The 26,685-nt window shown below is 38.2% G+C and overlaps 1 protein-coding gene across 6 annotated transcripts in view; it reads right to left on the minus strand.

Moving 5' to 3' along the window:
- HECTD4 (HECT domain E3 ubiquitin protein ligase 4) overlaps positions 1-26,685 on the minus strand; it is a 170,643-nt gene that overhangs the window by 103,050 nt on the left and 40,908 nt on the right. For all 6 annotated transcript variants that reach the window (XM_070386054.1, XM_070386057.1, XM_070386055.1 and 3 more), the window contains exons 2-7: positions 13,553-14,070; positions 9,988-10,077; positions 9,224-9,354; positions 5,791-5,899; positions 4,971-5,109; positions 1,938-2,108 (exon numbers count right to left, since the gene is read on the minus strand). In XM_070386054.1, coding sequence (XP_070242155.1) covers positions 1,938-2,108; positions 4,971-5,109; positions 5,791-5,899; positions 9,224-9,354; positions 9,988-10,077; positions 13,553-14,070 — 1,158 coding nt within the window. The remainder of the gene's footprint in view (positions 1-1,937; positions 2,109-4,970; positions 5,110-5,790; positions 5,900-9,223; positions 9,355-9,987; positions 10,078-13,552; positions 14,071-26,685) is intronic.

Raw genomic sequence — 26,685 nt, forward strand, 5'->3', positions numbered from 1 at the left:
AAATGAATCAAATAAATACACTAGGAGGAAGGAAGAAAAAAAGGAGGTGAATTGAGCCAAATCCTCATCTGCCACAGCAAAAAACCAAAACACAAACACACAATATATGGAGTTAGTAAATCAAGAAACAGCAATGTAAATCTTTCACTTAGAGACATGAAAGTAACCACTAGAAGAAGGAAAAGCTGACACCATTAAAGTAACTATCTATAAGGAACATGCCAGGGATGGGGCAAGAGACTCCCACTTTTCATTGTGAGCTTAGAATGTACTACCTTAAATTTTATCCATTTGCATGTTTTTCTTTGACATGATTTTTAAAATTAAACCAAAGCATATCAAGGAAAGGGGAATTCTTTGATGTTTTTCCATTATTCTTAGGTGGTGGTGGTGGTGGTTTATTTGCTAAGTCAAGTCTGACTCTTGAGACCCCATGGACTATAGCCAGTCAGGTTCCTTTGTCCAGAAAAAAGACCTAAATCCTTTAACCAGCTGGTTAAGTTTGTTTGTAAACAATTATCTTTTTTTTTTCTTTTTTTTTTTTTAAAAGACATTCCTAGCTGTAAAACCTCTAGCAGATCAATTTGAAGGCTCACTCTGGCTAAGACATTTTATAAGAAAAGATCATTTTTTGAGAATACTGTGAAACTAGATAATAGAAAAAGAACAATGGATACTGAAAGGTTACTAAACTGATAGTTAGCTGGCAGGATGGATGACTGATTTCCCAGAACAAGTTTTAACCCCATAAAAGTTTATTAGAAATTGCTTCAGTGTCCTTTTTTTCTCCCTTCCCAGGAAGGCTAAAATTCTTCCCAGAAGCAGGCTGTTAAGTTACATCATTAAAAAAGGTTTTGTTGAACCTGGCTTGGAGCAATTTTTTCTTTTACAAGTCTCTACAAATACTACCTAGACATGTCAGTGCTGTCCAATAGAACTTTCTTTAATGATGGAAATGTTATCTTTGACATTCAATATGGTAGCCACTAGCCAGCCACATGTGGCTACTGAGCACTTGAACCATGGCTAATGTGACTGAGCAACTCAAGTTTTAACTGTATTTATTTCTGATTACTTTAAACTTCTGTTTAAATTAAACCACAGCTTCATGTGGCTACTGGCTACTGCACTGGACAGTGCAGATCTGGACTCTCATAGTTCCCAGTCTCTCCTCACCTCAAGCTCTGCTCTCTGCACTCATCCACTCTGTCATTTCCTATCACACATATGTCTGCTCCCACCACAGAGCTTTTGCACTTGTAGTCTCCTTTTCCTAGAATATTTTTCCCTCCCCTACCCCCAACTCCCTCATCTGTTTAGCTACTGTATTTCCTTCACTACCTCAAATTATGTTGTCCATTTATTTGTTCACTCGATTATGGTTGAAGTTTTGTCTCTCTCCCACCACCACTCAACCCACCCACTAGTCAAGATACAAGCTCCATTTGAGCAAGGATCCTACTCCCTTGCCCATCACTGTATTCCCACCACCTAAACACCACTGTGCCTGGCTCTCAGTAGATACTTTGCCAATATCTACTGAATGAATGAATGATTGCCTTTCACAGTTTCAATCATCTCTCTCTCGGAGACTCCCAAAATCCATCTGTAGACACAATCTTGCTACTGTAATCTAGTTCCAAATTTCCAGCAAGCTCATGAGCATTTCTCCTTAAAAACCCCACTGTCTACATATTAACTATTGTTATCTCCATTCTGTTGCTAGATTAACCTTCAAAACGCCTGGCTTTACTTGTGTCATACAACTCCAAATAAAGAAACCTTCAAAGCACATCCAAGAGGAAAACCAATTTTGAGGCAAGAGTGAATATACTGCACAAGTACTCCAAGTTTTTTAGGTCCCATGTACACTAACATAAAAAGAAAGCAAGTAAAAATGTCTCTGCAAAGACACAGGATTAGAAAGTGAAACTCACCACAAGTTCAAAAGTGTCCATGAAGACAGAATGTCCCTTAGGTGTTTTCTCATTCAGGCTGGCAGGAGACCAGATCCAATAGAAGTAAGTGCCGTCTGAAGAAAGGTGCACAGTGCTCATAGTGCTGCCAACAGGGAGGTGATTGGCTGGCATTGGCACCACCTGGCACACCTGGACAAGAAAGAGAGGAAAACTTCATTAGTGTGACATGTAAATTCTGTTTCTATCAATTCATCATTAATGCCGTTAAGTCCAAGAAGAGAATTCAGAAAAAAAAAAAAAGAGAATTCAGTAAGCTTCCTGATCAAAATAAAACTGACATTTATCTCTAAGAATAATATATGAAAATCACATGACAAATATATAAAACTTTATACAACAAGCCATGCAACATATTAAAAGATCCTTGAGATTAATTCAAATTACATTTTAATAGGAAAAAAAAGTATTTACTAAACACTTTAAATCTGCTTTGCATGTGTTTTATCAAATATTTATTTTTTAAAAAGTCTTAGAGAAATAGTACTTTCTGAAATTTCCTTAGTAAACAAATTTAAGACTTTATTATATGTAAAGGACAGGAACTATATCTTATTCATCTTTATACTTTCAGCACCTAATTTAGAGTCTAACTCAAAAATTAATAATTATGGAAGGAAACAAAAAGAGAAGGCAAGAAGAAAACAAGAGGGAAAGCAAAGAAGAAAGAGGAGAAAGGCCAGATGAAGGCACATACAAGCTCCTAACTTAGAACACGAGACCTTATTGAAATTTACCATGTCCATCAGGAAGAAAGAGACAAACAGCCATTCTCTACATTAGACATGAAGGCATGTGTTTCTAATAGCAAACATCCTTCTGTTTAAGTATAATGAATAAGTTCTGCATCATTTCACATTAAGTGTGCAGTTATATACTAATTTTTATTGCCAGAGAAAAGCACTTAAAATAATAGAAAATAAGAATCAAGAAACCTGCTTTTTTTTTTTTTTAATCCAAGAATAGGAGCAGAACTGAAAATTCCCAAAGAAAAATAATTAGACATGGTCAGGTTCCTTCAGGGAACAGTAAGAATGACCTTCAGTTACTCCATTTCTTTGGGTGAACCACTACTTTTCCTCAGGTTACTTTTGACCCCTGAACTCATGTTATGAACTTTTTTCCAGACTTGTTTTGTCTACCTCAAAAGTTTAAAAAGTCATGGAGTTGCTGTAACTACACTTTGAAATATGTAATGCCAATAAGTCTATAAAGTTAACCGCTACTGAATGGCCTAAGTGAAGTCGCTCAGTCGTGTCTGACTTTGCTCCTCCATCCATGGAATTTTCCAGGCAAGAATATTGGAGTGGGTTGCCATTTCCTTCTCCAGGGGATCTTCCCGACCCAGGGATTGAACCCGGGTCTCCCGCATTGTAGGCAGACGCTTTACCATCTGAGCCACCAGGGAAGTCACTGAGTGGCCTAAGGCACTCCCAAATCATTCTAATGCACATATCTAGTTAGTGAACACTGCTTTCTTGGACAACAGTTTTTACGAGAACACAGGATACTAACATTACTTCAAGTGTAAATCACATTCTAAGATTTAACATCTGTTTAATTCCCTAGCTTATAACTCCATTGCAAATAAATATAGGCAGTGTTCTCATCTATCTGAATTACTGATAGGAAATGGAGTTAATATGGCCTCTATTTATTCACTTTTTCATCTAACAATTTCTGAGTACCTCCAATCTGCTCTGGAGATGCAATGGTGACAACTCCAGGAAAAACACCGCTGAGAGGCAAACAAGAAAAGGTGTAACATCTCACTTAAGCCCTGGCTATGACTACTCTCAGGGCGCTCACTCCACAGACGGCAACTCTAACTGTTGTGTTTGAATTTGGTTGAAAGGCAGAAAGCTGTAGCATAAAGAACTCAGACTCTAGAGTGGATGGGTTCAAGTCCTCTTGCTGCCATTACTGTGTGCCAAGATACTTAAGCTCTCTGAGCTCACTCTTCCACTGAAGGACAAACACTTACTGGATGCTTACAAGGTGCCTAGCCTCAGCTGCCTTAACTGTAAGATGAAACTGCCCTAGTTATACCTCCCAGGTAGTACGTGTCAACTGCCCAAACCAGGGCCTGGCACAGAAAGACAAGCTTATTATCATTATCATCAATCAAGTGCTGTGGCTACATTCTAGGAACACAAATATGAGTAAGACAGTGTCCAAAACTAAAGGTGTGTGTGGTCTTGGCGAGTAGTTCCACACGAGAGTAGGTGATTTCAATATAATGTGGCAAGTGACATCACAGAGTGCTACGAGAGCACCATGGATGAGCTCGATCCTGGGCACAGGATGATTTTATCTAAACTCACTTCAAAGCTCCTGTTCCCACAGAAAGGCTGTTTAGAACAAACTCAATAAGGGAAATACTGTCTTTTCAAAATAGATCTAGTTGGAAAAAAAAAAAAAGCTGGTATTTATACCATCTTTGACGCTCTAGAATTTTTTTAAATCAAAAAAGTTTGTCCTGGGATGATTTGGGAGACTGCAATTGATGTATATATTATTGTTTCTATGTATAAAATAGATAACTAATGAAGACATACTGTATAGCACAGAGAACTCTACTCAGTGCTCTGTGTAGTAACCTAAATGGGAAGGAAATCCAAAAGAGAGGAGGTACATGTACACATATAGCTGATTCATTCTGCTGTACAATAGAAAACTAACACAACTGTTGTAAAGCAACTGTAGTCCAATAAAAAGTAACTAAAAAAAAAAGTTTGTCTTTGGCCTTAGAAACTCTAACAGCACATTCACTCAGATCATGTAGGAAAACTTAAGACACTAGAGAAAAAACAGAATGCCCAAAACAATGACAGTTAAAAGGATGTCACTCTGGCAGGAAACTACTTCTGTAACACCTTACGGAAAAACCCAAACGAACCCAAGGTATCACCTGTGTTATTCCTTCTGATTATGTCACGAACTTTGCTTACCATCTCCAAAATATAAAACACAAAGCCTTGGTGTCCTGTTTACCTGAAGGGTATTCTGGTCAATGACCTGGAAAAGGGAGTGAGGTTTATTGTCAAAAGATACAGGCCGGTGGAGAAGACTGCCACTGCCAAAAGCAAGCCATCCTGGTTCCAGTTCCTCGTTCCGGCAGTACACAAAACCTCTGCGGGGGAAAAGGTACACAGGCTAAGTCAGCAGGTCAGGTCTGACACCCGACAATGAGCTACCACAGACAAAACTATATTTCCCTCCTCATTTCTTTTCAATGATTAAGTATACAAAACATCTGAAGGAGAATAAACATATTAACTTTGAGACTGACAAACTATGGCAAATATTAATTTCCCACAACAAACTGGAGAGGAGAAAAGGTTGGGGAAACAATCTAATTAAATATACATAAGGATCTCAAACTGTGGTTTCTTTTGGCAGCAATTCATAGATCTTATATCTCAACTGAAAAAAAAAAATCACTGCTGATCCAATGTCAAATCCAAGGACAAAGAGACTTAACTAGAAATACACCCATTTTTTGACATGGAGAAGTCACTAATATAGAAATTCTGATCATGGAGGGATTTTTGGCTAGAAGCTACAAACAATGATCTTAGGCTACCAAACTCAATTTTTATAGAGTCAAAAACAAAGCTGAAATGCATTAATAAAACCAGGAAAAGAAAGTGACAATAAGAGAAAGCCAGAATCATATGAAGTCATTCAGATTTGTTTAGTCACTAGTCAGTCTACAGGGAGTTAGCACGCACTCCCAGGTGTCTTCACCACAGATTTACGTAATGAGGAAAATGTTCCAGCCAAATTATTCAGCAAGTTCCATGCAACTGACCTGAGAGTACCATGTAATCCAGACCCCAATTTGCTTACTCCTCTTCCAACTGAGTTAGTAGTATACAGGTAAAGACCATCTGCCGTGAGACAGCGTCCCAAGTCAGCATCTGAAATCGTTTTTTCACAGGTAAATTATATACATGCTTTTTCTAATGAAATTATAAATGTGCTTTTTCTAATGAAAAAGCCATTAGGAGGCTGAGTGAAAGATAATTTCCCACTTTTAAGATAAGTGCTTCTTGAGAACTCCCTGGTGATCCAGTGATTAAGACTCAATGCTCTCATGGCCAGGGCCCCAAGTTTGATCCCTGGTCTCAGAACTAAGATCACCACAAGCTGTGGAGTACAGCCAAAAATAATAATAATAAAGTAAGTGCTTCAGTGTGACTTCCAGGGAAGACAGCTCAAACCCCTAAATCAAACTTCAAAATGCATGTAGGGTTAGGGACCAAGATCAGGGAAAGAGGTCAGACAGTTATTGTCAGGAGAATCTGGTTCAGTCTGCAAAAGATTTTTCTTTTTTCTTTCTGAATAGCAAAAATTCATTCCTAACTCTAATCTGAAATGACTAAGAATACAATACTTTCCCTAAGGAGTGCATAATAAAAAAAGGTAGAAGATTCAAGAGTTTGGGACACTTATTAGTTGACTTTGGACCTCTCTGAATTTCAGTTTCTGCAGCTCTAAGATGAAGACAGTATGTACCTTAAGAGTGACTGTGATGGTTGAATGAGACAATATAAGCAAACACCACACTGTTCTCTGGTACAAAGCCAGTGCCCCTTAAATGGCAAATGATATTATATTGATAGACTAATGATAATTTGAACTAGAATCTGCTCCTTGTGGATTTTTCCATCAAGAGATCCTAATTTTAAATATCTGGAGTGTTGTGCTCAGTTGCTTCAGTCATGTCTGACTCTTTATGATCCTACAGACTGTAGCCGACCAGGCTCTTCAGTCCATGGGATCCTCTAAGAATACTGGAGTGGGTTGCCACACCTTCCTCCAGGGCATTTTCCTGATCAAGGGATTGAACCCACGTCTCCTGCTTTGTGGATGGATTCTTTACTGCTGGGCCACTGGGAAGCCCAAATTTCTGGAATGACACAGTACAAAAGTATAATACTGCTTCTATTTAAAAACAGCAATATATTTCCCTTTTGGTATATCTTCCCCAAGCTAAAACAAAGTTTCTCTCTGAATGATAGTAAATGGTTTACTAAAACATTCTAGAGAATTTACCTTAAAGAAAGAACATATAAATAAAACATTGTGCTTATTTTCAAAATCAATCCACTTACTATGTTTAAGTGGAGTTTCTTTACTACTTGTCATATTAGAGGAAATTCAATGTCACAGCACTCAAATTGGTACTGAGTATGTGGTTGGGAAGATCCTCTAGAGGAAGAAAATGGCAACCCACTCCAGTATTCCTGCCTGGAGAATCCCATGGACAGAGAAGCCTGCCTGGTAGGCTACAGTCCATGGGGTTGCGAAGAGTCAGACACGACTGAAGCGACAGCACACATGCACATCCACATGCACATCCACATGTGATTATCTTAAAAATTCAGTCTACTAATCCAAGATAACTGAGACTTGTTCCTACTGGTTCTTCAAAAAACGGTTAAGTAGGTCATCATTTTAAAAATACTAATTTCATTCCTTAAACATTTTAACTTACAACTTATAAATAGACACTTATTCACCATTATTTAGATTAAGGTCAAGGCCTTTTGAGTATGGATCTGACAGGGAGTGGGAGTGAAGGGGACAGAACAATAAATAAGATGGGCCAGAGCTGACACTTGCTGAAGCTGAGTGTTTACTATAGAATTTACTATAGAATTCTTTCAACTTCTGTGTATGTTGAATTTTTCCAGTATTAAAAGTTAAATAAGATTACATTTTAAATTTTTATAAGAAAAACATCCTCTAGCCAGAAGCAAAACCAAAGGTACAACAGACTGAAGGGCATACAGATCAGCTTGATACCATCATCCTCAATGAGAAATTACATGTCTGTGAGATTCTCTAGGCAAGAATACTGGGGAAGGTTGCCATGCCCACCTCCAGGGGATCTTCCCAACCCAGGGATCAAACCCATGTCTCTTATGTCTCTTGCATTGGCAAGTGGGTTCTTTACCACTAGCACCACCTGAGAAGCCCAAAAGGACTAAAGGAGAGAGTGAAGAAAAGGGTTTTGGTTTTATATGAATTTGTTTATTTCTGCCCATAATGTTTAAGAACTTCCTGGGCACTGCAGGTTTTCACTTCTCCTGTTGACTCTAATTGAGTCAGTGAAGGTAGTAACTCACATCCCAAAGTCTTGCCTGCTCCTCTCATCACTTTAGCATGATTATCTGGAATAAACAGGGGACCATGAAAAGGCACAGGCACCAGACAAGAGATGGGGGGTGGCCCATCGCTGAGACTGCACCCCATTCCCCTACGGTTATCTGAGAAAGTTGCCCCCATCAAGGGAATGAAATGAAAGGGTAGGGAGAATAGACTCTGAATCCCACCCTAAATTCTTAGACAACGTCAATTTCTTAGAGATCGTTCTAAAGCATTCCATTTCTAAATGGAAACGATTTCCTAGGGTTTTTTAAAAATTCTTAACTTTTATCAGTTATGCAATATTTAATGATATAATCACAAGTACCATCTACAATAACAAACAGGTTTGGAAGCAAGGCGGACTCCTTGCAAGGCTGCAACTCCAGATGTGGAAGCAGCAGGACACAGACTATAAAAAGAGTGTATTGGCCTCATGGGTTGTGTGTGCCATGGCACACTGGTCAGTACATCCACCAAAGAAAGAAAGAGGCCTAATTCATCTGGCAAGTCAGTTAACTGCAGGACATTTCAGAGACCTTCTGCCATTTTCGCTGAGATCACAGAGTAAACAGATATGTAATAGTTGTGAAATTGTGTAAAAACACTTTAATCTCCTTTGTTTAAAGGAGATACTTCACAATTCATGCTCCTTTGAACAATTTTTTTTTTTTTTTTTTGCTTTTAGGACAAGAGGGTTCACCAACACACACACACAATAAATTACTCAAAGAAACAGAATCAGGCAGCAAGACCTGATACTCTACTCGTGGATATAAAAATGCAACTTAAGGCTCCCATGCCCAAATTTAAATACTCAGGAATCAATTTAAGTAACTCATGCCTCATTGGCAGGACTGTACAGATGATCCTTTTCCCTTTCGATAGTAAAACCTATCCATTTTCTTACCTCACTCAGTATCAGCTTTTATACTTTTACTGATAAAGCAGACAATGAACGCACTGTATAGGAAGCTTGAGCTCTTAATTAAAAGGAACACAGAGTCATATCTAAATCGTTTGCCACAATGATTTAAAACCACTCTTTTCATATCTTAATCTCAATCACAGGACCCAAACCCTTGCATTACCTTTATTTTCAGAACTGGAGCCAGTGTTGCTATCTGGTGCAGGCAGCATGTCTTCATACCCCCAGGATACTATATGTTTGCCACCAAGCAAACAGGAGGGGGATCCAGGCCCCCCTTCCAAAAGCAACAGCCTAAAAGAGGAAGGTAGAGAATCATAAAGACACTGACACTATCCATTCCAGCAAGAAGATAAAAGTCAATTTACCATCTCAAAGAGCAGAAAACTACAATAGTTCTACACAAATACTATGTATCTGAAAAGACATTCATGAAACTTATATTTTTACATTAAAAAATTATGAAGTGGTGCTTATAATAAATTTGTAGCTGTGTGTAAAAATGTATATATTTTACATGTATACATGTATGAGAGAAAGGAAGGGATGGAGAGAGAGGGGTATGAACTAGGAAATACATACAACATTTGGAGTGGTTATCTTTGAGTAGCGAAATTATGAACAACTTTCACTTTTTTTACTTTATATCTTAACATATTATCATCTTGAAATCTACAATAAAAATTCAAGACAAGCTATTGCATTTTTTTAATCCACTAAAATTAAAAAATGAAAAACAACATGCTTTTTTAAGAAGGAAAAAACAAAATTCTTACTTACAATGATTAGAATAGCACACTTACTTAAAAACATGAGTCATTAATTGATTAAAAAAAAAAGAGTTTAGCAATTTACTTATTGGAAGAGCTTTAATTCTCCAGGCTCACTTGTGTAGGAGGAGGGTGAGGATCCAAAGTGACAGCTTACCTATACAGCACATCCGCTACAGGCAGGGACCCTACATCAGTCTGTTTCTGTAATAGATGGACTGTATGAACAAAAGTTTTCAATGATCCCCTAAAAAAAGAGGGAACAGAAAATCACTGAAATTGAAATGTCAAATAATAAGGTTGTTGATGTCAATGTTATTAATCACATGGGAAGCTTCCAAAATAAGTCTGTGTCTGCTGAGCAACTGAGCATGTACACATGCTGCCAGTCAGTAGATGTGTTGTACAAAATATCAGATATACTTGCCTCTTACCATGCTGGTTCTTCTTGTATTTGCAAAAGTAAATTATCTCCCCCTAACATGAAAGTTCAAAACAGAAAGCTCAAGCACAAAGAACAGGTGGTGATTATGCCTGGATACTCTTTCATCAAGTCAATCTCTAGTCTAGAGGACAGATTTCATTGGAAGAGGTTACATTTAAAGTCTAGCAGTATTTCCAGGCTTAAATTTTTTAATATCTTTGTTAAGTTCATCCACTTTACATCTCACCAACCCCCATCACATTAAATATGACCAAAAAGAAAAACATTCAAATAATACTTTGTGCTGAAGGGTATTCCTTCTGCTTTCCCCTGCTGTGAAGTATGTGATTGTAATGTTTGCAGAGCTCACAAAGACCCGATTTCCTTTTGGTTCCAAATGCTTGAAGGCCTGGGAAGTCTGTAATACAGTCAGCAGGATCTAAAAGAAGGTGCTTTTAAGATGTACAAGACTTACCTGGCCAGGTCCCAAGTATAAATCACCTTAAGAACATTTCCTGAACTAAATGATCATGGGTATCAGATGGGCTGACTTCAGACTGCTGCCTTATTTCTCAGCCAAGGCTTTAATTGCTAGGTATCATGTGCCTAAACCTCACAAGAAATGAAATACCCAACAGAGGATCAAGGAGGCCTAGAGTCCTCCTCTTAATTGTCCCCTTCCCTATCTCTGGTGTTCAAAAGAATCAAAGCCAAAGAACCATAATGGCAGGGAGGCAGCAGATAGAGTGTAAAAGCACAAGCTGGGAGAAAAGACCCCTAGGCTCCGAAACCAGGCTCTGGCACTCACCAGCGGCATCATCTCAGTCCTGTTGCCAAACTTCTATAGGTTTTTACTTCATCATCTGTCCAACAAGGATACCTCCCTGGGTTACAACGAGGTTAAAATTAACGGGCAAGGGCACACTGGAATATCTAAAACCAGTAAGCCAACTGTAAGATATTACTGGCTGCCAGATTCAGACATTAGAGTAAAATTTAGACTCCATCCGCGGCTCCTAAGCCCCAACATGGTCTGGACCCTCCTCTCCCACCTCCCCTTCTACCACTGCATTCCAGCCCCCTGCTCACTTTGCTGTCCCTCAGCTACCCCAAGGACAGGAGGATGATCAGATTTGTGCTGCTTGCTGCTCCTCTTGCCTGGAACTCCCTGTTACTGGCTTTTTTGTGTGGCTGGCTCTGTGTCAACTGTCTAGGCCTCAGCTCAAATGTTATCTCTTCAGTAAGGTCTTCCCTGGCATCTCTAGCTAATGCTGGCCTCTACCTCCTCTTAAGTTATTCTCTATTAGCAAAATATCCTGATTTGTCTTCTTACTATGAATATCTTTCTCTGGAAATTATCCTATACATTCATTCATTGCTAGATGTCTGTCTCTCTCTCACGTAAACTTTGCAATCTTAGGGACCATCTACTTTGTTCACTGCTATGTTCCTACTGCCTAGAAGAGTCCCTTGCCTGTGGTAAATGAGCAATAATGATTGACAAAATGCAATCTACTCAACTGTAAAATTAGAGATCATGAGTCACCCACTGTGAGTCACTATTTCTCTAAGACCTAGCAAGGTTCCTGGCACATCAGAAGTGTTCAATAAATGTTAGCTAATTGAAATGAATGAATATCTTCAAAATAATTTTTTGGAAACACTGTTCTGTCTTTGAGAACATCAATCTCAAAAGTTCAATAATATGCTCCTAAACACGTCATTAAAAGAGATAATCCAACCCTGAAAAGCATATGACTTCTGAGGTAAATAAAGTCCAGACAAGGTGATAATATTAGCAACAGAATGTAGGCACTATCTAAGACAAAAACAACACACACACACACACATCCAAGAAGAAGAAAATGAAAACACTCATTTCTGCTGGATGGACTTTGGAATCTCAAGTACACGAAGCAATTTCAATAACCATCTGTTGGTTCAGACTAAATTAGGGCACAATAAAAAAGTGAGTTTCATGACCCCATGTTTATTAAAACATCTGAAAGTAAAGAGTTGGTAGTTATTCCAAACATCCTAAATCTGTCTAAAGATAGACAAAAAAATTTCCCAAAGTAGGACTTTTGCATTAATAACAAATCTATTTAGGGCTCAAAACTGTCTTCTGCATATCCAAAAATTAATAAATAAATCCAATATAAAGCCTTTACAGGGAAACTCATTTTGGTACCACCCAATAACGTCTCCAGAATTAAGCTCATGTCAGGATTTCCATAATCAACTACAGTCTTCCAGGATCTAAAAGTAGGCTACGACAGTTTGCTCAGGGCAAAGAAACTGACAATACATGTTGGTGCCATTTTGCCTTAAAAACAGCTTGAGATTGAACCATCTGAAGGTCAACTTTGAATCCATAAAAATAGAGGAAGGAGTCTAAGGCCTTCGTAATCCTCCAAGAAGTTACCCACATTTGCTTTTTGCTAACAAAAGGAAGAACTCAATCAAAGAAAAAATTCTGAAGGGAGAGGGACAGATTAGAACATTAACCTGTCAGACCATGGTCCTAATGGTCCCTAGACAATTAGGTTAGAAGAAAGCAAAGGCAGTGAACCTTTTCTTCACAATATGTGAGAGGGATCAACAGTTTACTGAGCAGGAGAATGTAAGAAATCCTCTCCTGGAAAAGTAACTCCAAGAATATTTCTTATTGACGGTTATCAATGACATCAACTTACATGCGAAGGACAGTACACTATTAAAAATCTTATACACACACACACACACACACACACATATGTATACATACACAGAGAGATCTTTCAATCAGATTGATGGAGCCAAGCATCAAGGTCCAGAAATATAATTTGTGACCATATCTGTGTGACCGAGTCCAGGTGAGTAATAACCCATTCACTGACACACTCCTTACAGACACGTGTCACAAAAAAATTTAAATGCTCTACACATTTTTTTCACTGTCCTTCTGGGAGAAATATAGATATAACATCCTCCACTAACCACTGGATGTAAAACACAAATCATCTAAGGGTAAGTAGATAATGGCAAGTGTTAATTCTCCATTTTAAACTGTTTAAGCTGTTATCATGATATAACACAAAGCAAGACCTTGAACTTGGGTTCCAGCTCCAACTCCTGGTGCCAAGTTTTGTTGAAAACATCTTAGGCACTGTCAAGGCTGTGAAATTCAATACTGAAAACAAAGAAGGACTTCTGAATGTTAAGACTTCCATCAAATATGCTTGCTCACTCATTCACTCACCCAACCCAGGCAGCAGCAGTCACAAGGTCACCAGGGGGTACCTTTGATTTTCCTTACCTGGCACATGCCAAAGCCACGAGGGCAGCAGCAGCATTTTCTTTTTGCTTATGTGGGATGTGTTGGCCTGTGTCAGAAGTCTCCTCTAGCCAGGAGCATAGCAAAGTTTCAATTCCATTGAGACAGTCAGCAGGCTCCTTGGTCAGGCTCAAAGGCTGGCAGTCGCGAAGGCAGTTCAATAGCACCTCAGCAGTGATGTTACAGAGAGAGGGGTCTGTTCTACTCTGGGACTGAATAAGGGGGAAGACCAGCAGGAGCCCCATCCTTGATGTGAAGGGAGCTTGCTCGGGTTGCTGCAACAAGCCCTGGCGTTTGAGCAAGGCCAAAGTTTCTTCATCACCTGAACTCTCCCTTTCATGCTGTTCTTCCAAGGCCAGCTGGCGCTGGGCATTCCACAGTCCTCGCAAGGCATTCAGGCGGTATTCCAGCAGGCGGGCATAGGCGTTGCTCTGATTCCCACAAACAGAGCGCAGACGTTCTGCTAATTCCGTTGGGTTCTTGGTCTCAAATGTTAAAATCTAAGGAAAGAACCAGTAGAGAGGAAGTTGCTATGTATTGCTTCCACCACCACTCTCATCTATGATAAGAGTAAATCTATCCACTGGTATCTAAAAATGGTCCACATCACGGCAGCCTGGATGGAAGGAGAGTTTGGGGGAGAATGGATACTTGTATATATATAGCTGAGTTCCTTTGCTGTCCACCTGAAACTATCACAACATTGTTAACTGGCAATACCCCAATACAAAATTAAAGTTTAAAATTAAAATTTTAAAGTTAAAAGTTAAAAAAATGGTCCACATCAAAAAATCTTTTGTGACCAAATATGAAAATGTGTGCTATAAAGCCAGGCTGTTGATGGAGATTTTCTTTTCTTGGCATTTCTGCTAATGTTACTATTAAAAGTGAGATTAGAACGTGAATCATGAAAATAGTTAAATATGGAAGTCAAAGTTAATTTGAATAACTTATCTTAGAAAGCTGAGGCATAAATATTTATTCAATCAATTTACAAATCTGTCTCTAACTTCTATTACCAATTAGATTGTCAATAAAAATAGAACAAGTTTCATCTTCAAAATCTAAAATACCTATTAATAAATGATTGCTTATTATTCTCTCCGCTTGAGGAGCATTCCACTCTTACTACTGTTAATCCATTATTTCAATTGGTGACATCATAAATAGATTTATACAGTTCTCATTGATAGCAGAACCACTATTTTCTTTCCAAAAACATACTATTATCAGGAGACCTCCTTGAGATTTTCAGCAGCTGGGGAAATAATAAAACCTCAATCAACTAAGAAATAGATACTAAGATAAAGAATCAAACTAAATTTATGATGCAAAGAGTTTATACACGGAAGTTTGACTAAGTTAAGATGAATAGACTGTTATAACCAGCAAATAAAGGCAGGCACTCCTGAAGCAAGCATATTAAAATAGATTATCAGCCACCAGAGGTGTCTGGTTCTCAGTAGACCAGAAAGTCAGGATGGGAAGAGGCTTGGAACAAAAGCAAAGAAAATGCTGTCAAGTCATTGGCACTGGGATTTTAAAGGGTCATAGGTCATTCTATTTTGCTCATAAACTGCAAAATCCTTTTTTTTAACCTCAAATTTTGCCCTTAAATCCTGTAACTGCCTAGCTTAGCTATACATGCAAGCCACTAAACTAAAAAAATGTTCAGTTTAAAAAAACATTCTAATTCAGAAAATTAACTACATGTATATCTCATTTAACTGATTTAAAAAAATAGTCAACCCAGTTAAAAGCAACCAATTCAAACTTCAGTGCCAATGTCAGGTCAGAAATAATATCCAAATGCCATAACATTTCAACCAACAACTTAGCAATAAAAAGAAATGAACTACTGATCCCCACAACCTCAGTGAATCTCAATGGCATTTTGTTGAGTGAGAGAAATCAATTTCAAAAGGTTCCATCTGCATGATTCTATTTATTACTTCCTGGGGAAAAAAATGTATAGGGATTAAAAAAAACAGATCAATGGTTGCCAGAGGTTGGGGTACACGCAGGGTGTGACTATTTAGGGAGAGTATAAGAAGGTTCATGAAGACAAACTGTTCTATACCTTGAACAGCACTGGTGGTCACATGAATCTTACATGTGCTAAGTGGTTGCATGAATCTTACATGTGTTAACTGGTTACATGAATTAATATATGTGTTAAGAGTCATAGCACTGTACTTACCCCCCCAAAAAATGTCAATTTTACCATACGATAATTTTTAAACAAAATTTTTAAAAGTTCTAACCAGGCAATAGTTGTATTCAACTAGGTATCACTGGGTAAAGCTATATTGCAAATCATATTATTAAAAATAAGAACTAGGGACATTTCTACTTAGTTTTTACTAAAGAGTATCAAACAGATGATTATAATGTCCTTTACCATCAAGTCATACAAATTTCATCATCCCACCCTTTTGTCTAGATTCAAACACAAATTACACTTTTGATTATTTTTCACAAATGGTAACAGATAAAATAACTACAAATTCCTTTAGAAAGGATCGCATTTCAGAGGTGACTATCTACCCTGAAGTAATCATACCTAAGGAAGCTAGCTTGCCTATTTTCTTTTTTTTTTTAAGATCTCCCCTCAAAAAGTCAGTAACCAGCTTCCACCATCATGGTTAACAATCAAAGATGGAGATACTTTTAATGTGAAAAACCACAGAATTTTAAATTTGGTCATCTCAAGTTATGAAGGTCTAAACAAATTTTGTTACATTTTTTTTAAATTTTATTTTATTTTTAAACTTTACATAATTGTATTAGTTTTGCCAAATATCAAAATAAATCCGCCACAGGTATACATTTGTGATTTCTACCCAGTAAAACCCTTTGATACACAATACATATGCACTCCAGATACATTTTTACTTATGCTACACTGAGCAGCTACTTATGTTATATGAAGCAACTCCTGAAAAATTCAATATAGGCTTTTATTGGACACAAGAATCAAACAACAATTCAGTATCATTCAGTTCAGTCGCTCAGTTGTGTCTGACTCTCTGCGACCCAAGAACTGCAGCCCTCCAGGCTTCCCTGTCTATCGCCAACTCCCAGAGCTTGCTCAAACTCATGTCCAGCGAGTCGGTGATGCCATCCAACCATCTCATCCTCTGTCATCCCCTTCACGTCCTGCCTTCAATCTTTCCCAGCATCAGGATCTTTTCTAATGAGTCAGTTCTTCACATCAGGTGGCCAAAGTATTGGAGCCTCAGCTTCAGCATCAGTCCTTCCAATGAATATTCAGGACTGATTTCCTTTAGGATTGACTGATTTGATCCCCTTGCTGTTCAAGGGACTCTCAAGAGTCTTCTCTAAACACAGTTCAAAAGCATCAATTCTTCGGCGTTTAGCTTTCTTTACAGTCCAACTCTCACATCCATACATGACTACTGGAAAAACTATAGCTTTGACTAGACAGGCCTTTGTCAGCAAAGTAATGTCTCTGCTTTTTAATATGCTGTCTAGGTTGGTCATAGCTTTCCTTCCAAGGAAGAAGCATCTTTTAAATTTCATGGTTGCAGTCACCATCTGCAGTGATTTTGGAGTCTAAGAAAATAAAGTCTGTCACTGTTTCCATTGTTTCCCGATCTGTTTGCCATGAAGTGATGGGACCAGATGCCATGATCTTAGTTTTTTGAATGTTGAGTTTTAGGCCAGCTTTTTCACTCGCCTCCTTCACTTTTAAGAGGCTCTTTAGTTCCTCTTTGCTTTCTGCCATAAGGGTAGTGTCATCTGCATATCTGATGTTGATATTTCCCCATGCAATCCTGATTCCAGCTTGTGCTTCATCTAGCCTGGCATTTCACATGATGTATTCTGCATGTAAGTTAAATAAGCAGGGTGACAGTATACAGCTTTGATGTACTCCTTTCCCAATTTGGAACCAGTCCATTGTTCCATGTGTGGTTTTAACTGTTGCTTCTTGACCTGCATACAGATTTCTCAAGAGGCAATTAGGGGCTTCCTTGATAGCTCAGTTGGTAAAGAATCCACCTGCAATGCAGGAGACTCCAGTTCAATTCCTCCTGGAGAAGAAATAGGCTACCCACTCCAGTATTCTTGGGCTTCCCTTGTGGCTCAGCTGGTAAAGAATCACCTGCAATGCGGGAGATCTGGGTTTGATCCGTGGGTTGGGAAGATCCCCTAGAGAAGGGAAAGGCTACCCACTCCAGTATTCTGGCCTGGAGAAGTCCATGGGGTCGCAAAGAGTCGGACACAACCAAGCAACTTTCAATAAGGTGGTGTGGTATTCCCATCTCTAAGAATTTTCCATAGTTCATTGTGATCCACACAGTCAAAGGCTTTTTAGCATATTCAATGAAATAGAAATAGATGTTTTTCTGGAATTCTCTTGCTTTTTCTATGATCCAATGGATCCTGCCAATTTGATCTCTGGTTCCTCTGCCTTTTCTAAAGTAACATTGCTGCTGCTGCTGCTGCTAAGTCGCTTCAGTTGTGTCCGACTCTGTGAGACCCCACAGATGGCAGCCCACCAGGCTCCCCTGCCCCTGGGATTCTCTGGGCAAGAACACTGGAGTGGGTTGCATTTCCTTCTCCAATGCATGAAAGTGAAAAGTGAAAGTGAAGTTGCTCAGTCGTGTCCGACTCTTAGGGACCCCATGGACTGTAGACCACCAGGCTCCTCCGTCCATGGGATTTTCCAGGCAAGAGTACTGGAGTGGGTTGCCATTGCCTTCTCCGAAAGTAACATTAAACTCAACTATTTACTTTTATTACTAAATGCTTCTGAAATTTGTTCCTTCATGTTTCATAAAATGATGTATATGGCAGAATCTGAGGTTAACTTCAAATATTAAGATTATCTGAAAAAATACATACTACTACATTTTTCTGATGGTTCTATTTCTTACAAGCACTTTAGTTATATTTTTAGCATTCCACTTGAAAGACAAATATTCTGAAAGGATTTGATTAACCAAGTAATACATAATATACACACTTAAGTGACTGTTATGTTTATTGATTTAGCAGTACCTAAAGCACACTATGCTTTCAGAAATCCATTAGGTTACTCAGCATTATCCATTTCAATGGCCTCTTATGAAAACTAAGAACTGTCTGATATGCTGCTGTTTTTAAGAATTCTAAAGTTTGAAAGTCATGGCCTAAAATCATTTTATAAAGAGAAAGAGATCATACCTTTGGGTTTTAGTGAGTTAGCTATGGAGGATCTTTTCTGGTACTTACGAATATTAAATAATTTGTCTCTGATGCTCATATAAAACCACTACTCTTAGTAACAGTTCTTGATCAAGAAGATAAAAGACCAAAATATCATTAGAAAATTAAATTTTTTTTAAAAAAGGAAAAAGGCTATTTCAGGAAAAGGGAAGATCCCTGACACCTTTAATCAGAAGACAGGTTTACTAACTGTACGTTGGTGACAATGCTGATGTCACCAAAGTATTAAGGGAATGACACTCAAAATATTAACTCAAAGCCTTAATGTAATTTTTCATCATACATGACATATATGTTTTGAAGCTAAAAAACAATCATTCTGGAAAGCTGAGAGAAAGGAGGCAAAATATTCTTTACCAGCCATATCTAGCTTTGAACAAGACTCCAGTATCGACAGAAGAGTTAGAGAGGATTGTATCATTTTAACCAACTTTTTTTTCATTTGGGAAACACAGAACATATACCTACCAGTCATGATGCGAAATATGGTAGGACTAAGCATACCTTATTGTATGCTAAATAATAAGAGGCTTTTCGGGTAATAGAAAATATTGTATATACACATTAGGAAATTAACTAGACTAATAAATCAGTAGAAAAATCAAGATTAGGGAATGAACTACTATACCCTCCTAAATGTAAATCTCAATTTCCATATACTTTGCTGTTCAGAATACCAGAGATGTAATTCTCTAAAAGGGTCAATATGTAGCTAAAACATATATAATCTCCTACCTCTCAAAGAAACAGAAAGCAAACCCATTTCTAAGTTATCCAAAAGAAACATTCCAGAAATAAAAACACACAGAGAGATTTTCACTGCAGTCTTATCACAGTGGAAAAAGTAGAAGCAATTTCAAAATTCAGAAGTGTTCAATTAAATTATATCATAATGGAGTATTGTAGAATAAAAATAATTAAAACTATACAACAATAAAAAGCAGTATAAAAATTGTATATGCCCTATAATAAGGTAAAACATTCTTATTCAATTTTGAAATGTCATTAATATTTGAGGTAATATAAACAGGTGGGTTTTTTCCCACTATTGAAAAAAAACTGTGATGACAAGTTAAATAGTTTATATTGAGGAAAAGTAGTCATAACTAGAGCTGGTATTTTACAGCAGCAAGCACTGTCTTTAATAACTCCTAGTCAAACAAATGGTAGCTGATATAATCAACATTGGGGGATGTATCTGACAAAGCACAAGCTTAAGGACCACAGGGAGTGTTTTCTTTAAATCAGTTCATTAGGCCCATCTATTGTACTTCAGCAGCAGTTTTTCTCACCGTAGGGCTCGTTAGGCGGAAGACTGTGGTGGGATGGGGGAGACCACCACAGATGCTGAGAACTATCAGTGAACAATAAAACTGTTCATTCTCCAAAAAGAAACGAGATTTAAAACTCAGGATCACGGAAGCTCCAAATAAATTATTACACTCCCTAGTATGAATAAATTATTATACTCCCTAGTAAGGTTCATTAACTGATTCAATTCATTATATGAACCTGTCAGCATAAAATGAATTTATACATGAATTATTCCAAAGCAGATTGAACTGGCCCAACTTGCAACCCCAGGACAAAACTTTTCAGTAGTCAACAGAATACCAAAATTCTCTCAAACATTAGAGTGAGTTTTTAAACCCTTTTATAGATTTTCCTACAATTTTTTTTTACATTATGAAGATGGCAGTTATGGTCAAATTGAATTGCATCTGGCAACTCAAAGATCAGAAAGATTTTATGTGAACCAAGTAAGTGAATCAAGAATCAAAGGATGGAACTCTATCTCTAATACAAAAGCCTAAATCAAAAGTGGATCCGTTATCAATTAAATTAGACCCTGAAGCTGCACAACCTTATTCAGTCTTGTATGTATTCAAACTCTCATCAGCATCTATTTTTTAAAACGGTGTTAACTGATAACCACGATTAAATTTCACACTTTAATTCATGAGTTTTAGCCCTTAGCTTGGTGCCAAAACTAGGAATGGACTCTGCCTTGTTACCAGGTTAATTAGCTTTGGCTCTGTTCTGGAACTCCAGCACGTGGTGATTTCTCCCAAATCGCTGGATAAACTGAGAGCAGTTTTTATTGAGAGCACAACTGTTAGAACTCTGAGGACTCCTAAATGTAAGAAATCACTGTTCAAATTCTTTTTGCATAAAAGTTCCATCTTATCCTAATCCCTGCCTAGTTTTCATCTCTGTCATGTTCTATGACCAGGGTTCTATTTTTCCACCTCCCTGCTAATGTGGCCTGAATGTCCTATACCACTAAGTTTAAATCCTACCTATCATTTAGAACTCAGCTCTGCTCCACCATCAACTTTGAAACACACTTTTCTTCCTCTCACTTCCCCTTCCGAGAATAACCTTTTATTATTAGTTGCTTTATAAGTTTTGTGGCTAAGTCATGTCTAATTCTTATGACCCCAGGGACTATAGCCCACCAGGCTCCTCTGTCCATGGGATTTCACAGGCAGGAATACTGGAGTGGGTTGACATTTCCTTCTCCAGGGGATCTTCCTGACACAGGGATCAAACCTGAGTCTCCTGCATTGCAGGCAGATTCTTTACCTACTGAGCCATCAGGGAAGTCCCAGATAACCTTTTGGTATTCCCATATTATCTAGGACATACCTCTATCAAAGGGTCAGATACAAACTCTAAGAGAAAATGTGCCTGCTATTTCAACAGATGTATCAAAGATTTGTTTTTAAATATTTATTTTTATTTATTTATTTGGCTGCAGCTCGTTGCAGGCAAGTGAGACCTTTAGCTGAGGCATGGGAACTCAGTTGCAACATGCGGGATCTAGCTTCCTGACCAGGGATGGAACCCTGCATTGTGAGCATGGAGTCTTAACCATTGGGCAACAAGGAAAGTTCCTCAATGAATTTGTTTTTCTCCCTATACCACTTCATATTACTTTGTTTTTAATTTTTAAACTTTTTTTTAATTGGAGGATACAACGGTGTTGATTTCTGCTGTACAACAATGTGAATCAGCTATACCTATACATATATCCCCTCCCTTCTCAGTCTCCCTCCCACCCCCATCCCAGCCTCAGTGATTTGTTTTTAATAAATGATGTCTGCCGGGAGCCATCTCCCGGCATATTGCATATTGAGTGCAGCACTTTCACAGCATAATCTTTCAGGATCTGGAATAGCTCAACTGGAAGTCTATCACTGCCAGGAGCCAGTGTGAGGAACTCCGTCCGTGGCAAAGGTCATGAGGAAGGAGGCTCAGCATCCGCAAAGGCAGGATCGAGCCTCAGGAGTCCCCCTGGAAATTCTCGAGCATCTACCCCCAAAACCAGAGTCTGCCTACTTTCTGCTTTGTGCTCTCACCTACACCTCTGACTTTATGGGGGGGGCTGTCCCCCACTACCTCTCTCTGAAAAAAGAGTTAACTTATAGCTCCAGTTAATAAAGTTCCTGGGTGTGATAGTGTTTCAACCTACAAACTCCTTTGGAAGTCCTCTAGCCTGCCTGAATAGGTTTTTCTGGCCACATGTGATTGCTCAGAGCCTCCCAACTGTGAGAGGCATGAGATGTTCTAAACTGTCTAAATACAGAGTCCTTTGAGCAGTTAAAAGATTGATTAGAAATTGTATTGGTGAAGGGTTTTTCACTTGTTGGGCCAATGTTTGCTGCTAAGTCTCCATATCCCTTATCTGCTGTGTTCCTGGCAGTATATTGATTAATATAATTGGTGTAAGTAGTACCTTTAATGTTTGTAACCTTGGACCCTTGAGTTAATTCTTTTTCTTGTTACAGCCCACCACACCTTTGCCCTATAGGAATGCAACTTTAATGCTTTTGGAGGGTGGCGCCTGACTAACCACCTTTAGAGAAAAATAAGTTTTCTGAAGAAAGGGTCTTAAAATGTTAAAAGGCCTCCGGGCCAGAAGATGATGCAAATCACCTAAACTTTTGCATATGATAAGTTTGCAGGAAGAAAGCCTGGCTTACTGCATGACTCTACCCCTTCCCCCATTATCCTCTATGTATAACTTAAGGTATAAAAACTACTTTGAAAAATAAGGTGCGGGCCTTGTTCACGGAAACTTGGTCTCCCCATGTCGTTCTTTCTCTCACCTGGCTGAATTATTCAGCCTATTTTCTCCACTGAATTTCCTCACTGAGCTATCCTTATTTAACCACTCTTTATATCCTTAATTAATGTTTAATTAAGCAATTGTTTCCTGATCTTCGCCAATGCCGTCCCCGCTTCGAATTCCCTGGATCCACCGGGGCTGGACCCTGGCAGATGTCCATGAAGGAAATGTAGTGAGTGGTATGTAGAGTGACTCTTCAAAGTTGATCTGAGGCGTAGAGTCCAAATCTAAAAATTTCTCCATGTTACAAAATCATTTTTTTTCACCAAAGTCTTGACAAAACCAATACAAATCATCCCTCTATGCTTAGTAATCAACAGAGTAAAATTCGGAGAAAGATGTAGAAATGAACTCTCAAAATGGTTTCAATGCTATTATAAATTTTATTATTTTTTCTATTTAAAGAAAAAAGATAACTATGCAAAGACTAACTTAACTTGTTATTGCTTGAATTACATATTTAATGAAAAGACTATCATTGTGACATATTCACTAAATGCTTAGCATAAATATCTTAGTAAGAAAGCCACTGATGACAATTTAAAAATACAAAAATACAACAACTTGAAAAAGGAAATTATGCAGCCCCCAAGATGTATAATACACTCTACTATAATGTTATTTAAATCTGTACCCCTATTTCAACTGTGAACTCTGAAAGAGGGAACCATGTCTTATTCATACTTGTATCAGTGTCTGGCATATAAATGTTTGATAAATTAATGAATGAGAAGATACATAAATTCCAAGAATAATGCTCTTAGGATGTACAGCTGGTTCCCACTGTTACATCCAAGTAACCTTCCCTCATTTGGACTAATTATATTTCTGCCTTCTGGAGCAATGGAAAATAACTATTCCTCTTCTATGTAAGAATCTTCTAATTAGATGAAGAAAATATATGCAACAGAGGAGGGAACATGAGATATGAGTTAGGGTAGTTGCTTTTAACCGTGGCTAAACATTGAGAACTGCCTTGAGAGCTTTCAGATAATATTTAATGGGCCCCACCCCAGCCCGATTAACTCAAAATATCTAGGCTTTTGTTTTGCTTAACTTCAGAGGTGAATGAGATACACAGCCAAAATTACAAACCACTGAGTTAAGGAAACTAAGTTCTAGCTGAGCCTCTGCAAATAATTCTCCACTTAGTCATTTTACTTATATTCTCTCAGTCTGTGTTTCTACATTTATAGAAATGAGGGGTTTACACCATTAAGATCAAAGGAAATCATGTACAGAGAGTGCTCTGAAAAATCCGAAATCTGATGGAACCCTGATCTAGAAGTGAGATCCAGAGATAAAGCTACAGGAAATTTAGAGGACAGAAAAAAACATGTTGAACTATACCAGGCAGGTGCAATAAGCATAAACTCAGCAGAGGCCACAGGACTGGAAAAGGTCGGTTTTCATTCCAATCCCAGAGAAGGGCAATGCCGAAGAATGTTTAAACTACCATACTATTGCACTCATTTCACATGTAGTAAGGTTATGCTCAAAAATCCTTCAAGTTAGGCTTCAGCAGTATGTGAACTGAGAACTTCCAATATACAAGCTGGGTTTAGAAAAGGCAGAAGAACCAGAGATCAAATTGCCAACATTCTTCAGATCATAGAAGAAAGCAAGGGAATTCCAGAAAAACATCTACTTCACTGACTATGCTAAAGCCTTTGACTGTGTGGATCACAATGAACTGTGGAAAATTCTTCAAGAGATGAGAATACCAGACCACTTATCTGTCTCCTGAGAAACCTTTATGCAGGGTAAGAAGCAACAGTTAGAATCAGACATGGAACAACTGACTGGTTTCTGATTGGGAAAAGAGTATAACAAGGTTGTATATTGTCACCCCACTCATTTAACTTCTATGCAGAGTACATAATGAGAAATGCCAGGCTGGATGAAGCACAAGCTGGAATCAAGAATGCCAGGAGAAACATCAACAACCTCAGATATGCAGATGATACCACTCTAATGGCAGAAAGTGAAGAGGATCTAAAGAGCATCTTGATGAGGATGAAAGAGGAGAGTGAAAAGGCTGGCTTAAAACTCAACATTAAAAAACTAAGACCATGACATCCGGCCCCATCATATCATGGCAAACAGATGGGGGAAAAGTGGAAGCAGTGGCAGACTTTATTTTCTCGGGCTCCAAAATCACTGTGGACGGTGACTGCAGCCATGAAATTAAAAGACGCTGGCTCCTTGGAAGGAAAGCTATGACAAACTTAACATACTAAAAAGCAGAGATCACTTTGCCAACAAAGGTCCACACAGTCAAAGCTATGGTATTTCCAGTAGTCATGTACAGATGTGAGTTGGACCATAAGGAAGGCTGAGCACCGAAGAACTGATGCTTTCAAATTGTGGTGCTGGAAAAGACTCTTGGACACAGCAAGGAGATCAAACCAGTCAATCCTAAAGGAAATCAACCTTGAATATTCATTTGAAAGGCTGATGCTGAAGCTGAAGCTCCAATACTTTGGCCACCTGATGTGAAGAGCCGACTCATTGGAAAAGACTCTGATGCTGGGAAAGATTGAAAGCAAAAGGAGAAAGGGGTGGCAGAGGATGAGATAGTTAGATAGAATCACCAACTTAATGGACACGAATCTGAGCAAACTCCAGGAGACAGCGAAGGACAAGGAAGCCTGGCGTGCTGCGGCCCATGGGGTTGAAAAGAGTCAGACACAACTTAGTGACTCAACAATACCAAAGGAAACTCAACAGGACAAAGAACCAACTTTCTGCAAGGCAGAGGAAGGAAAAAATAGAGAGAAGTAACATGTAGTTTAAAAACATCAACCTGGGACTTCCCTTGTGGTCTAGTGGGTAAGACTCTATGTTCCCAATGCAGGGGCCCCAGGTTTTGATCCCTGGTTGGGGAACTCGATCCCACATGCATGCTGCAACTATGAGTCCACATGCTGCAACTAAGATCCGGCACAGTCAAAATAAAATAAATATTAAAAAAAAAAAAATCAACCAGTGTCATTGTGTGTCCTATTTATATCCTGATTCAAACAACCAATCTTTTTAAAAATATTAGCACAATCATAAGACCACTGGAAATGCAAATGCTGTCTACATATTTAATTATATTTTAAAAAGTTAAAGATATGAAAGATTATGATTGTTTTTAAGGATTCCTCACCTCTTTAGATACATACTGAAACATTTATGGATAAAGTGATAGGATGTCATGTATTTACTTTAAAATAATATGAGAATAATATGAGAAAGAGAGAAAACAGGCGGCAGTATAGCTGAAAGAAGATTGGCTATGTGTTGAAAACTGGTAACGTTGGTGACAGGTACCTAAGGGTTTGTTATGCACCTCCACCTACTTTAATATTTGGGGATAATTGTCCAAATTTTTTTTATAAGAAAAGGGTTTTTGGGAAAAAAAAAAAAAAAAAGCTTGTCAAAACCAAAAGCTGAAGAGGTTATAAGAGCCCCACCATTGGGCACAATCAAGAAGAAACTAGATTTTATTCCAGTTCTTATAAATGGCAGATAAGAATTTCCTCTCCCAATGCTAGGATTCCATAATCTCAATTTGCCACTTAACTTTGCTAATAGAAACTTTTTCTTGGGCCTCTCAAAACTGTTACAAACAACTATGATTCATCCAGTTTCCTAAGTAAATATATCTGGTTAAATGTGTACCCTTAAGGAACCCAAAAGAAACAAATTAATCAAATGAGGATATATGTTTTAAAATTATTTTCTAAACTGCCAAAAGCAATTC

This window comes from Bos mutus, chromosome 17, assembly GCF_027580195.1.
Source record: "Bos mutus isolate GX-2022 chromosome 17, NWIPB_WYAK_1.1, whole genome shotgun sequence".
Lineage (NCBI taxonomy): Eukaryota > Metazoa > Chordata > Mammalia > Artiodactyla > Bovidae > Bos > Bos mutus.